Source organism: Anomaloglossus baeobatrachus, chromosome 5 (genome assembly GCF_048569485.1).
Source record: "Anomaloglossus baeobatrachus isolate aAnoBae1 chromosome 5, aAnoBae1.hap1, whole genome shotgun sequence".
Taxonomy (NCBI): domain Eukaryota; kingdom Metazoa; phylum Chordata; class Amphibia; order Anura; family Aromobatidae; genus Anomaloglossus; species Anomaloglossus baeobatrachus.
This window is the reverse complement of record NC_134357.1, coordinates 125192967-125208671: the sequence shown is the minus strand read 5'-3', so window position 1 is coordinate 125208671 and position 15705 is coordinate 125192967. Positions and strand designations below refer to the sequence as shown.

Here is a 15705-nt window from a genome sequence, read left to right as displayed (position 1 = left end):
TGTGTGCTTTGGGTCGTTGTCTTGTTGGAAGATGAAATGACGACCCATCTTAACATCCTTGATGGAGGAGCAGAGGTTCTTGGCCAAAATCTCCAGGTAGGCCGTGCTATCCATCTTTCTATGGATGCGGACCAGATGGACAGGCCCCTTGGCTGAGAAACAGCCCCACAGCATGATGCTGCCACCACCGTGCTTGACTGTAGGGATGGTATTCTTGGGGTCGTATGCAGTGCCATCCAGTCTCCAAACGTCACGTGTGTGGTTGGCACCAAAGATCTCGATCTTGGTCTCATCAGACCAGAGAACCTTGAACCAGTCTGTCTCAGAGTCCTCCAAGTGATCATGAGCAAACTGTAGATGAGCCTTGACATGACGCTTTGAAAGTAAAGGTACCTTACGGGCTCGTCTGGAACGGAGACCATTGCGGTGGAGTACGTTACTTATGGTATTGACTGAAACCAATGTCCCCACTGCTATGAGATCTTCCCGGAGCTTCTACCTTGTTGTCCTTGGGTTAGCCTTGACTCTTTGGACAAGCCTGGCCTTGGCACGGGTGGAAACTTTTAAAGGCTGTCCAGGCCGTGGAAGGCTAACAGTAGTTCTATAAGCCTTCCACTTCCGGATGATGCTCCCAACAGTGGAGACAGGTAGGCCCAACTCCTTGGAAAGGGTTTTGTACCCCTTGCCAGCCTTGTGACCCTCCACGATCTTGTCTCTGATGGCCTTGAAATGCTCTTTTGTCTTTCCCATGTTGACCATGTATGAGTGCTGTTCACAAGTTTGGGGAGGGTCTTAATTAGTCATAAAAGGCTGGAAAAAGAGATAATTAATCCAAACATGTGAAGCTCATTGTTCTTTGTGCCTGAAATACTTCTTAATACTTTAGGGGAACCAAACAGAATTCTTGTGGTTTGAGGGGTTGAATAATAAATGACCCTCTGAATAAACTTTTCACAATTTAAAAAAAAAAAAAGAAATAACATTCTTTTTAGCTGCAGTGCATTTCACACTTCCAGGCTGATCTACAGTCCAAATGTCACAATGCCAAGTTAATTCCGAATGTGTAAACCTGCTAAATCTGCAGGGGGTTGAATACTACTTGTAGGCACTGTATATGTGTATGTATATATAATATATATATATATATATATATATATATATATATATATATATTGTATATACATATATTTTCTCATGCTCCACTCGCACCGATTTTCATGCCGTGGGGCTTAGGCCTAAGTGAAACCTCGCTAGAATCGGGGTCTACATTATGCTGCTCTCAGATTACTTGGCAAAATCCTGATGGCGGATTCCCTTTAAAATAATGAAAATTATTAATTTCTAAATTATAAATTGTTAGCCAAAATTGTTTATTATTGTTCCGCACCCTTGTAGTTCCTATCTGCAGCGTGTTTCTCATGGTCTAGTAAACTGTTACACCCCTCCATGCATTTGAATAGAGCAGTATTGCAGATCCATAAGCAGTGCAGTTCCCCCTTCATTCTCCATATTGGATTGGATCCTACTAAGCAGAAAATCTTAACCACTTTAACAAAGATGAAGTTTTGATGTCTTCACTACTGGGTCAGAACTTCTATTAAAGAGAATCTGTCAGCAGATTTTTGCTACTTCGTTTGAGAGCAGCATGATGTAGGCAAAGAGATTCTGAATCCAACAATGTATCACTTAGATTATTGGCTGCAGCCGTTCTGACACAATCAGAATTTTTCGCTTTAGGCCTCTAGCAGAGGTGAGAGCCGCCCACACCAGGCTCTCTATAGGAATTGTACATGACCGTGAGAAGTCAATCAGAGGCGGGGGCGTGCTGGACTACCTTACACCTGACATTGTAGTCAAAGCAAAGATTAGTCCCGCAGCTTTAAGAAACATAGTAAATAAACAACAAATCGGACCTTGACACGACATGCAGCCCTGAATTTTATGTGTTAACCCTTGCAGCATGCTTTCTTTAGATTACATAGCAAAAACCTGCTGACAGATTCCTTTTAAGCAGCAGACCTTGTGTGGCATATTCTAGTGAATTGCTAATTCCAGTTTTGTGTGTAGATATCTTCAGTTGTATCAATATTTACCGGACTGTATTGGATTCTGTATACTGGTGTCCTTATTCTATTTTTTTGTTTGGTTTGGCTGTTTTCACTTTCCCATCCAGTCTTTTCAGTTGAGCGTTGTTTTTCGTTCCCTGTGCATTACACCGCAGTACCATCACTTCGATTAAGCGGAGTTGGTGCCCATCCCTTGCTGCCGACATTACCCTTCCCCGAGCAGTGTGGGAATCCATTCCAACAATTCTGCTGATCACACATTTCCCGAGACTGCTGGAAGTCACGACATATTGGCTGGAAAATAGAAATTTGTTTTTGCGTTCAGTACTTTCCATCGTGTCCACAGTTAATGCAGCTTTCCGCCAGATGTTGACTATCTTTAGTTAGGATTTAGCCGCCACATGTGTGTCCTTATTGTCTTTGCTGCAGGAAATATTGTTGTCCATGGTGGAGAATGGAGCTTCAGATTCAGTGGTTACATGAGAATAAATGAAAGGTAAAAGAAGGTTGTGGAGTATGGAGAAGAGACCAGTGCCGGGGTGTTAGGGGCCACTCCATTTTCTTGAATCAAAATCAACCCTGAAAATAACAGCAGAGGTTAAAGGGAACCTGTCATCACTTTTTTGGCGTATAAGCTGCAGCCACCACCACCGGGCTCTTATATACAGCATTCTAACATGCTGTATATAAGAGCCCAGACCGGGGGTATAACATAAAAACACTTTATAATACTTACCTAACGGTCGCACTGTGGGCCTTATGGGCGTCTCCGTTGTCCGGTGCCGGCGACACCTCTTTCAGCCATCTTTGTTTTCCTTCTTCTCTAGCTGCGGTGCATGACTGGTCCGACGTCATCCACACTCGCCGGCATTCAAGTCCTGAGCAGGGCAGATCAAAGTATTGTAGTGCGCCTGCGCAGGATCGGCGAGTGTATGACGTAGACAAGTCAGGCACACAGGTTTCAGAAGGAGGCTGAAGATGGCCGAAAGAGGAGGCGCCGGAGAACGGAGACGCCCATCTGTCCGACAGCACGACCGTTAGGTGAGTATTTTATAGTGATTTTTATGTTGTCACAGCGGCCTGGGCTCTTATATACAGCATATTAGAATGCTGTATATAAGCGCCCGGAGGTGGTGGCCGCAGCTTATAGGCCAAAAAAGTGGTGACAGGTTCCCTTTAAAAGACCTGCATTGTCTCCAAGAAAGGGGGTCTCCAAGATGGGGACCCCCACATATGGGACAATTGATCATAATATCACAGCGGCATGTTGACTGATTATATTAAATAGTTTTATAAAAAGATAAAGGAGCACTAAAAATAAAAAAGTGCTTTACTGTACTTCCAAAATGTAAATCCGCCACATTTCAGCTCTTCTGTAGAGAAACACTTGCTGTCTTTTTCACACCTTTTTTGAAGCAAAAAAAACACCTTTTTTATAATTCTTTTTGGGGGAAGTGCGGCTTTATTTTATCTTTTGGCATACTTTCTTTCTTGTGTATTTGAGTTAACCCCATGGATGCCTGCACCCTTCCTTGGATATATCCTAGAGGCTGCTTTTTAAGGCAGAACGTTCACCGTGTTTTTGATGTTTAACGAAACTTATAATGTAATAGGCGAGGTAGAGCAAAATAAAATGGTTTTTTTTTGTTGTTGGTTTTGTTATGTTTGTTTTTCATTTAGTCTCTCGATTGCGAAGATATTAGTGATCAAAATATTTTCCATCTAAACATTTTTTTTTTTTCTTACTGGGGCATCTACTTTTTCAAAGGTCTAAAGGAGACGCTTTTCTCCTTGCGGAGACTGACATATCAATCCAGCATACCAGTGAAGAGACTTTAAGCCGCAATGCTCCTCTGGGAAGTATTCAAATCCTCTCTTCAGGGAGGAAGAAGACGAACGCTGGTTCCACCTACTGGAGGTAGCCATCCTAAAAGTCAAAAGTAACCCTTTAACAAGTCTTGTCGTATGACTTGGGGCGGCTTTGCACGTTGCAACATTGCACGTGCGATGTTGTTGGGGTCAAATCGAAAGTGACGCACATCCGGTGTCACTTTCGACATTGTTGTGTGTAAATTCTAGATGATACGATTAACGAGCGCAAAAGCGTCGTTATCGTATCATCGGTGCAGGCTCCGACTTTTTCATAATTACGCTGCCGCGACAGGTACGATGCTATTCCTCGTTCCTGCGGCAGCACACATCGCTGTGTAGGAAGCCGCTGGAGCGAGGAACATCTCCTACCTGCCGCCGGTGGCTCTACGGAAGGAAGAAGGTGGGCGGGATGTTTACATCCTGCTCATCTCCGCCCCTCCACTGCTATTGGCCGCCTGCCGTGTGACGTCGCTATGACGCCGCACGACCCACCACCTTAGGAAGGAGGCGGATCGCCGGCCAGAGCGACGGTCGCAGGGCAGATGAGTGCATGTGAAGCTGGCGTAGCGATAATTTTCGCTATGCCAGCTATCACAAGATATCGTACCTGCGACGGGGGCAGGGACTATCGCGTGCGACATCGCAGCATCGGCTTGCGATGTTACAACGTGCAAAGCCCGCCTTAGGATTTAGGCCAGATCAGAATCTCAATTTACAGACACGATGTTTTGGGATGGTTGCAAAGTATGAGCTCTGATCTGGCTGTCTGAGAGGCTCAGACTGGGTCTAAAGGGAAAGCTTTTCTCCTTGCGGAGACTGACACACCATTTCAGCATGCCAGTGAGGAGACTTTAAGCCGCAATGCTCCTCTGGAAAATATTCAAATTTGATTTTTCTTTTTCAAAGTGTTTCTAACGCTGACCAATTACAAGCAGGCAGCAACACACTGAGGAAAGAAAAACTGTCTGCTCTCCTCACTGCAGAGTGATGACCTGTGCTAGAGAACAGCAGACCCGAGTATGGTTAAATGATAGCCTTCAGCCCTCATCTCCAGCAGATGGTGTGAGGGGAGGGTCACTGCTACACACGTTGAGCCTCATTACAAAAACTTCTTGTGGTCTCCTGTCGTCTCAAATTTAAATGAGCTTTATTGACAGGACCAAATACATATTAGCATTGTCAAATGAAGTGTAGTGCTGCCAACTCTGCTGTACTGCCCCTCCCCCCACACTGACTGCTGGAGCTGAAAGCTGTTCCCCACACTCGGGTCTGCTGTTCTGCAGCACAGGTCATCACTCTGCAGGGAGGAGAGCAGACGGTTTCTCCAGTGTTATTGCGGGGCGTGTTCTTTATTCATCAGTATGTTGCTGCCTGCTTCTGATTGGTCAGCGCTAAAAAGAGGACAAAGTGGAGACCCCCTGTGAAAAATCTCTGATGACCACTTTGACTTAAAATAAACTTTAACTGTTTATGTGCCAAATACTTTGTTTGCCACTATTGTAGTATGTGTCCAGATCAAGTTGAATAATTTGGTGAAAGGTCCTTTTCAGTCCCTAATGGTTTTTAGTTATGTCCCTGTAAATGCTCACTTTGTGCCTACTGATTTTTAGCCTTTATTGTAGTCAGATTTCATCAGTATTAACAGTTTGCAGCTACTGTGATGAAACCTTCAACCATTCCCCGCTGTCTGTGTCTGCAAGAGCTCAGTGTGGATTCCCTTGTACGGGGCTATGTTACAGGAAATGCTGACAGGTCATGGCTCCTACGGTTTGGGGAGGTATCATAATTGAGAAAGGTGCAAGCCTTATGCTATGTTCACACACTGCATCTTTTCTTAACCATAAGGATGCAGCATTTTTGGCCCCAAATAACGCACCTGCAGCAAAAACGCATCAAAAACAGTATGCATTTTGCCCAAAACGTTTTTTTTTTTTAAGTCAAATCTATTGACTGTAAGGCTATGTGCGCACACAGTGTTTTGTTTTTTTTATGCTGCGTTTTTGTGCGGTTTTGGCAGCAAAATACGCACAAAAACCGGAAAAACGCATGCGTTTTTACCCCGTTTCGGTGCATTTCTTGCTGCGTTTTGCTTAGTTTTTGATCACTGCGTTTTGCCAATGCGTTGCATGGATAAAAAAACACAGTAAAACGCAGGAAAGAATTGACCTTTCCTTTTTTTATTTTATTTTTTTTTTTTTTTTTTAGCTCAAGAATGCAGCTAAAAAAAAGTTGTGTGCGGACAGCAAAAATGAAAAGTCATAGACTTTGCTGGGGAAGCAAAGTCATGCAGTTTTGAGCCCAAAAACGCACCCGAAAAATGCGCCAAAACGCCTAGTGCGCACATAGCCTAAGGGCTCAAAAACGCTGGCAAAAAGAATTGACATGCTGCATCTTCAAAAACGCAAGCCAAGATGCAGCCAAGAAAAGATGCCCAGTGTGAACAGCAAAATAGAAATCTCAGAGCCTCATCATTGTAACCTCAAAAATGCACAAAAAGCGCAGTAAAAGATGCAGTGTGTGAACATAGCCTTACTGTGCCATAGAGCAGCTGTATCCAGAGAAACATTGACTTAAAGCAGACCTGGGCAACGGGCGGCCCGCGGGCCACATCCGGCCCGCCTGCTCTCTGTGACCGGCCCGCCCGTCTTCAGCCGGTGCAGTGGAGCCGGGCTGCAGCATGCCGAGTAGGGAGAGATCCTGTGCAGGTCCGCACAGTCAGTGCAGGAGAAGGAGCAGCACAGCAGAGCAGACGGAATAATTCATCTTCCAGGACCTGCGATGATGTCACGCCCATGTGACTGTGTGGGAGGAGACAGGATTGCCGGGGAGAAAGCAAGACATGCTGAATGTTGAAGGAGATGATGACTGGTAATAAGAAAAGAGGGGACATGAGGGGGAGAGGGGGCTGCAGGGTGAGTGCATATGAGGGAAGATGGAGCTACAGGGTGAGTGCATATGAGGGAAGATGGAGCTACAGGGTGAGTGCATATGAGGGAAGATGGAGCTACAGGGTGAGTGGCATATGAGGGCTGCAGACTGACAAAAGGATGTGAAGGGGTGCAGAGTGTTTGAGAGGGGTAAGTTGGGGGTACAGGCAGGGTGAGATATGTGGGCAGGGTGTGTGACATATGGGGGTGTAGTGTGTGTGATATGGGGGTGCAGGCTGTATGGGGTGTAGTGTGTGTGATATGGGGGTGCAGGCTGTATGGGGTGTAGTGTGTGTGATATGGGGGTGCAGGTGTAGTATATTACAGGTGTGCTATATGGAGGTGTATATAGTGGTGTAGTATATGGGGGTATAGTGATGTAGTATATTACAGGTGTGCTATATGGAGGTGTAGTATATTACAGGTGTGCTATATGGAGGTGTAGTATATTACAGGTGTGCTATATGGAGGTGTAGTATATTACAGGTGTACTATATGGAGGTGTAGTATATTACAGGTGTGCTATATGGAGGTGTATATTACAGGTGTGCTCTATGGAGGTGTAGTATATTACAGGTGTGCTATATGGAGGTGTAGTATATTACAGGTGTGCTATATGGAGGTGTATATTACAGGTGTGCTCTATGGAGGTGTAGTATATTACAGGTGTGCTATATGGAGGTGTAGTATATTACAGGTGTGCTATATAGGGGTGTAGTGATGTAGTATATTACAGGTGTGCTATATGGAGGTGTAGTATATTACAGGTGTGCTATATAGGGGTGTAGTGATGTAGTATATTACAGGTGTACTATATGGAGGTGTAGTATATTACAGGTGTGCTATATTGAGGTGTAGTATATTACAGGTGTAGTATATGGGGTGTAGTGATGTAGTATATTACAGGTGTATATAGGGGTGTAGTGATGTAGTATATTACAGGTGTATATAGGGGTGTAGTGATGTAGTATATTACAGGTGTATATAGGGGTGTAGTGATGTAGTATATTACAGGTGTATATAGGGGTGTAGTGATGTAGTATATTACAGGTGTATATAGGGGTGTAGTGATGTAGTATATTACAGGTGTACTATATGGAGTTGTAGTATATTACAGGTGTGCTATATGGAGGTGTAGTATATTACAGGTGTGCTATATGGAGGTGTAGTATATTACAGGTGTGCTATATGGAGGTGTATATTACAAGTGTGCTATATGGAGGTGTAGTATATTACAGGTGTGCTATATAGGGGTGTAGTGATGTAGTATATTACAGGTGTGCTATATGGAGGTGTAGTATATTACAGGTGTGCTATATTGAGGTGTATATTACAGGTGTGCTATAAGGAGGTGTAGTATATTACAGGTGTGCTATATGGAGGTGTAGTATATTACAGGTGTGCTATATTGAGGTGTAGTATATTACAGGTGTACTATATGGAGGTGTAGTATATTACAGGTGTGCTATATTGAGGTGTAGTATATTACAGGTGTAGTATATGGGGTGTAGTGATGTAGTATATTACAGGTGTATATAGGGGTGTAGTGATGTAGTATATTACAGGTGTATATAGGGGTGTAGTGATGTAGTATATTACAGGTGTATATAGGGGTGTAGTGATGTAGTATATTACAGGTGTATATAGGGGTGTAGTGATGTAGTATATTACAGGTGTAGTATATGGGGTGTAATGATGTAGTATATCGGAGGTGTATTATATAGTGGTGTAGTATAATACAGGTGTATATGGGGGTGTAGTATATTACAGGTATATGGAGGGAGTGTAGTATAATACAGGTATAGTATATAGGGGTGTAGTGATGTAGTTTATTACAGGTGTAGTATATGGAGGGGGTGTAGTGATGTAGTATATGGGGGGTGTAGTGGTGTAGTTTATTACAGGTGTAGTATATGGAGGGGGTGTAGTGATGTAGTATATGGGGGGTGTAGTGATGTAGTATAATACAGGTGTAGTATATGGAGGGGGTGTAGTGATGTAGTATAATACAGGTCTAGTATATGGGGGGTGTAGTGATGTAGTATAATACAGGTGTAGTATATGGAGGGGGTGTAGTGATGTAGTATAATACAGGTCTAGTATATGGGGGGTGTAGTGATGTAGTTTATTACAGGTGTAGTATATGGAGGGGGTGTAGTGATGTAGTATAATACAGGTGTAGTATATGGAGGGGGTGTAGTGATGTAGTATAATACAGGTGTAGTATATGGGGGTTGTAGTGATGTAGTTAATTACAGGTGTAGTATATGGAGGGGGTGTAGTGATGTAGTATATTGGGTAGAACTGAGGTAATTATATTAGTCCGGCCCTCTAAACCAATCCCAATTTCTCATGCGGCCCCATGGGAAAATTAATTGCCCACCCCTGACTTAAAGCCTGCACAATGCTGTGACGACGGTAACTGCCTCCTTCCACTTTTTGAGTTTTATGTGTAATATTGCTACTTTTTGAGTTCTCATACTAATGAGTAGTCGGCTACTAACCAGATATTCACCGCTCTGCTGTAGACTAGTAAATAAAGTCCTGGTTTTTTTTTTAATTAATACAGCATTTTTGACTGTTTTGTTTTGCTCATTTCCAGGACACAGACTGACGGCGAAGATTAAACGTCTGGATTAGACCCTGGGAGGGAGCCTTTCTTCAGAAGCAACGCCTTTCCAGCACAAGAGGAAGGCGAGATGTGAGAAGCGATTGGGATGTAATCTTGTGGTGGCAATCTGTTAAGCGGTCCGGATCGGAGTGCAGAGAAGCAATGGGAATTGGAGGCCATGGTAACCTGACATAAATGGCAGGCTGGAGGCGATCTCACCTCTTTGCGTCCTACTTTTACTGCCTTCTACTTTGCTGTTGCTGCTGCTCCCCTGCGGGACATCGCATCTTGTCATTGTGTAGTCCTAGGCCACTCATCAAGCGGTTTAGGTGAATGCGGCGGACAGGTGGGGTTTTAGGCCTCACCATGATTCATCTATGGAAACTGGTTCGGCACATGCGACAGCTGGAACTTCACCGATTGATCCTTCTGTTGATAGCTTTCAGCCTGGCTTCCATGTGTTTCTTGGCCTACTATGTGACCAATAGCCCTAAAATCAAAGAGCCCCCACCTTTACCTTTTAGTGACTGCAGCAGTCAACAGAGGATTGTGGTTCAACCCCAAGCCAGCTGGCGGATAGCCAAATCTGTGGATATTTCCCGAACTGAACCAGTGGTGCTTGTGTTTGTAGAGAGCATATACTCTCAGCTCGGGCAGGAGATCGTGGCTATATTAGAATCTGGCAGGTTTAGGTACAGGACAGAAATCGCTCCCGGGAAGGGGGACATGCCAACTCTGACAGACAAAGACCGAGGTCGTTATGCTTTGATCATTTATGAGAACATCTTGAAATATGTTAATCTAGATGCCTGGAACAGGGAACTGCTGGACAAGTACTGTGTGGAGTATGGGGTAGGAATCATTGGTTTCTTTAAGGCCAATGAAAACAGCTTACTAAGTGCACAGCTCAAAGGCTTCCCGCTCTTCCTACATTCCAACCTGGGATTGAGAGACTACCATATTAATCCTAACGCTCCACTTCTGTATGTGACCCGGGCTAATGAAGTGGAGCAGGGACCTCTTCCTGGAGATGACTGGACCGTTTTTCAGTCCAACCACAGCACGTATGAACCTGTACTGTTGGCAAGCACCAAGTCTGCCGAATCCATTCCCCATCTTGCTACACACAAAGCACTTCATGCCACTGTGGTGCAGGACTTGGGCCTTCACGATGGTATCCAAAGGGTACTTTTTGGAAATAATCTGAACTTTTGGCTGCACAAACTTATTTTTGTTGATGCTATTGCATACCTAACGGGCAAGCGGCTCTGCTTAACACTCGACCGATACATTTTAGTTGATATTGATGACATATTTGTGGGCAAAGAAGGAACACGAATGAAAGTTTCAGATGTGGAGGTAAGTCGATTCTTAATTTTAGCTATTCAATATTTCAGATAATAAAAGATCAGATACTTCTCCAATACATGGTACAAGATTACTACTTCTTATTGGGATTAAATGTTTTTCCCTGATACAGTGGTCTGAACCCTTTAATCTGTTGCAAGACTAAGCAGCTTGTAGGTTGTACAACTCATAGCCTGTAATTGTAGCAAATTTGACATCACTGATTACATTAATATATACATATAATATATATTCCCAAACTTAAAAGAAAAACAAAAAAACAAGTACAAAGAAAATGTCTTATAATCCGGTGTGGTCTTACCGGAGGGTGGTGGAGTGGGGTCACAGGTAGCAGAGGTGGTGGTGGTGGTGGTGGTGGAGCAGGGCAATGCTGCAGGTAGTGCAGCCAGCAGTTGTCCCAGAAACTATCGGCGGTGGCGCTTGTGCTGGCGCTTGTGCTGTCGCGGCTGTACTGTCGCGGCTGTGCTGGGGCGGCTGTGCTGGAGCAGCTGTGCTGGGGCGCCTGTGCTGGGCGGCTGTGCTGGCGCTGGTACTGGGGCTGCGGGTGGTGAGTGCTTCAAATAATGGCATCCGGAGTGTGCGCAGATTGAGCTCTCGGCTCAATGACCGGCCGAGATCTCATCTGCGCATGCGCCACTTCCGGGCGCCATTTTGCTTAAGTCCGCTGCTGGGAGATCAGTGGGCTAGAGGCGGAGCGTGCACAGATGCGATCTTGAGCCGACTCTGGGCGCCATTATTTGAAGTTCTCACCAGCCGCAGTCCGTGCACAGCCTCTGTAGACCCTGCACAGCTGCAGCAGCATTACCCGCCTCCTGCTACCCCCTCTCTACCACCCCCTGTTGAGCTACAATCAAATTTTAAGACGCCCACCTAACTTTCTTCCCAAATTTTTGGAAGGAAAAGTGCCTCTTATAATAAGAAAAACACGGGGAGTGTGTGTATATACATGCGTATATATATATATATATATATATATATATATATATATATATATATATATATAAATATAAATTTCTTTCAATATACTCACTCAATATAATATATAAAGATTTGGTTGATTTATGGTTTACAAAAAAATGGAGCTCACCATGTGGATGATTGGGGATTACGCTGATGATATCGGATGTGCGAGCCACCTGCTGAACAGCAGTAATGTTCATGCAAAAATGGAAAAATACAAGCATATCTGCACCATCTTTATTTTTAAGATATTGGGTTTTTTATTGTAGAAAACTTGAAAAGATCCACATGAATGTGGTCGATGAGACCTCTCTAGTCAAGTTAACAATTGGTAATTTACGTAGCTTTTGAAGTGTATGAAATAGATTTTTGGACTTTCAATAGGACCTGACATCTTCATTGATGTCTGTTCTTGTAAATAATTGTATTCCCAATAATGCAAATTGCAATCCAAATAGAAGAAAGCTCTCCTCAGCGCGAACGTTGGATTTAGATACCCTGTAAGTCAATGATCAGCCCCCTTATAAGCCTTGTAGTCTGATTTAGGTATATTAACCAACCAGAAACCCATCTGCAGACGGTGGTTGCGTGGTCCTTGCTCTTGGGCAATACAGAGCAATTTACTAGCTGGTGGAATGACAAGTTTGGGATCTTGGTTGGCAGATAGCTTTGCAACATGACTAGGGATATGTAAGTGCCGACCATGACTTCCCAAGCTCCAGTAGTTAGAATTTTTTTTCTCTGATTTGCTCACTTAGTGCTTGTTCACTTCATTGATGGCCTAGCTGTAGGATAGGTCATCAGTGTATGATCGGCCGGGGTCCGACACCCGGCATCCCCGCTGATCAGCGGTTGTCTGTGCTGGCAGCCGCAGCCTGTGGCTGGAAATGCTCAGTTCCGGAGCTGCTCCGTCTTCTGATAGCGGCTGGGTACTTCACATCTGCTTCCTATTCGAATCAATAAGGGGCAGATGTGCAGTACCCGGCCATGGCCACTAAAGCCTCCAGAGCAGAGCATTTTCTACTGCCGCCAGCATCAAGAACAGCTGGTTGGTGGGGGTACGGGGTGTCTGGCTCCGGCGGATCAGACATGATGACCTATCCTAATGATAGGCCATCAGTGTTAAAGTAGTGGACAACCTCTTTAATGTCATGTCAGGCCTAAATAGACAACTTGTCAGCATTTCCCAGACTTTGTGCTGACTGCAACTTTTGGACCTGCTGTGGATCTTCTGACCCAAATTTAATAGCTCAATAGGCTGTTTATTTGCGATCAGGAGCCATAATGTCCGTATACACCTTGTAAACTCGGATGTTTGATGCGGACGTTATCCAAGGAAGGCAGTTCAATAAATGTTTCATGGACAATGCAAATATGTCCTAAAACACACGTGTCATTAGGGCAGTCAGGTCTTCAAAGTGGGAACCATAACTGTATCTAAATATCATTATTCTATGTACACCTCTGTATGGGGATTATATGGTGCAATTATATAAGTATTGTGCACAGGATACTAATGTTTGTTCACAATCTGTGTTTTCACCTTGGTTTTCCATGGAAAACAATGCAGCATTTTACAGCACCAGCAAAGTGAATGAGATGTCCACAACCTCCCTCCCATGCGGATGGGAACCATCAGTGTTTGTTTGTTTTTTTTTTTTGTTTTTTTTTTTCCAAATGTGCAGCATATTAATTTTTTCAGCATTTTTATAGGTTTTCACCCATTTATAGCACTATAGCAGCGGTTGTTTTTTTTTTTCTGTTTGATTTTTTTCCATTGCACTGCTGGAGTGGTGCTTTAAATCTAAGTCCACTACCCCGTCGTATACTCACCCTCTGGCATCTTCGTTTGTTTCTGCATCGTTCTCATCATTCTTTGGCACTTTGTGACTTGCCGGCTGCTCCAGTGTTTCATGCAGTGCGCCAGGGGTCACAACTCAATACAACTCTATGAGAGCCTCGTTCTGGCTCTCGTAGAGTTGTATTTAGAGTTTGTGATGAAACTTCTGGCTTCCAGGCAGTCAGAAGTTACTGTCACAAGATGGCGCCGAGGGACCAGATTGCCGATTCCGGCACACTCCAGTATAATGTTATACTGTACAATGGCATTGCGGCAACCTCTAGTCACATGCTCTGGTCACATGACAGCATGTGACTGGAGGTTGCCGTGATGCCATTGTACTGTATTGCACTGTACTGGAGTGTGCCGGATCCGGCAAAATGCCGGATGTGTGAAACTAGCCTAAAAGGAAAAAACGCTGGAAGGTGGATATAATACTGGGGGCAGGGGGCTTAGATTTAAAGGGCCACTCCAGGGCTGAAAAAAAACTAAAACGCAGCAGTGGTGCTTTAAATGAATGGGTAAAAAAAAACCTCGTATTTTCTGCATTGGTTTTCCTGACAACATTTTGATTTTTACTACAGAAGAATATGCTGCAAATACGAAGTGTGCACATAGCCCAAGTCACAGAAGTGATAGTTGAAGTTGACATGCCGTTCAAGCACATTATTCCACAAGTTCAGCTAAACGCTAATCTCCTGGGTACAGAGCCTAATTACTCACCTTTCACAGATGGGGAACCATCCACAACCAAGCAATCATGTGACCACAATCCTATTATAATAATCTCTTTATTTGGCTTTATCCTGTTAGGCAGTGTTATTGGTGGTCTGCTTTGTATGTGGCGTGGTTAGCGGTGCCTAAGAAGATAAAATGGAATGGCTTCATTTTTTAATTATTATGATCAGTATGAAATGTAAAATAACTATAGAGGAGACTGTAGTGTGTAACGCAGCACTGTGGAAAAATGCTGCAAATGAAGAATGCTTACAATGATAGTGATTGCTTTACTTTCATCAATTATCAAAAGACAAAATGAATGGAAAAAAAGAGAATTCTTAATCGAATTAAAATTTGGTGTGATCGCCCTTTGTCATCAAAACCGCATCAGTTCTTCTATGTACACTTGCACAATGTCTGGTATTTTGTAGGATTATAGCCAGGTGTATCCGTCACCAATTATACCAAAAGGGGTAATGATCAGCATTATCATATGTAGGTTGAAATAAGGTCATTAACTAACTGAAACCAGAAACAAAAGTGTAGGAGGCTTAAAACTGGGTGAGGAACAGCCAAACTCTGCTACAAAGGTGAGGTTGTGGAAGAGAATCATGCCACTGTTCATACACCATGACAGGGCACAGCAACAAGGCATAAGGTAATTATACTGCATCATCGAGGTCTTTCCCAGCCAAAGATATCAAAGCAGATTGGGGTTTCAGGATGTGCTGTTCAAGCTCTTTTGAAGAAACACCAAGAATTGGGCATCTTTTGAGAACTGTAAATGCAGTGATAGACCAAGGAAACTTAGTGCAGCAGCTGAAAGACACATCATGATTACTTATCTTTAAAAGCGGAAGATGCCCAGCAGTGCCATTAGCTCAGAACTGGCAGCAACTAGTATGACCCACCTACACCCATGCGCTATTTGGAGTAGTCTGGGCAAAAATGTTTTTTATGGAAAAATTGGGACCAAAAAGTCATCTTAACTTTGACATGGAAACTAAGTTAATCAACTATACACAAAAAAACATAGGAACTGGGGTCCAGAAAAATGTCAGCAAGTGTTCTGGGCTTATGGAAGATTGTTTCCTTGCCGAAGGGTTGAAGATCAGCACAATAATGATTGTCTGCAGACAGTGAAGCATAGTGGAGGCTGCATTTCAGCAAATATATATATATATTTGATACTTGGTCAGGATTAACAGGGTCTTAAATGCTGAGTACAGCTGGATGCTTAGTCATCATGCAATATCATCAGGAAAGAGTCTGTTGGTTCCAAATTTATTTTTCAGAAGGGTAACGATCCCAAACATACAGCCAATGTCATTAAAGGGAACC

At 43.7% G+C, this 15705-nt stretch overlaps 1 protein-coding gene across 2 annotated transcripts in view; it reads left to right on the top strand.

Annotated features, from left to right (window-relative positions):
* NDST2 (N-deacetylase and N-sulfotransferase 2) overlaps positions 1-15705 on the top strand; it is a 195906-nt gene that overhangs the window by 98703 nt on the left and 81498 nt on the right. For both annotated transcript variants that reach the window (XM_075348849.1, XM_075348850.1), the window contains exon 2: positions 9468-10835. In XM_075348849.1, coding sequence (XP_075204964.1) covers positions 9810-10835 — 1026 coding nt within the window. In that variant the 5' untranslated portion in view covers positions 9468-9809. The remainder of the gene's footprint in view (positions 1-9467; positions 10836-15705) is intronic.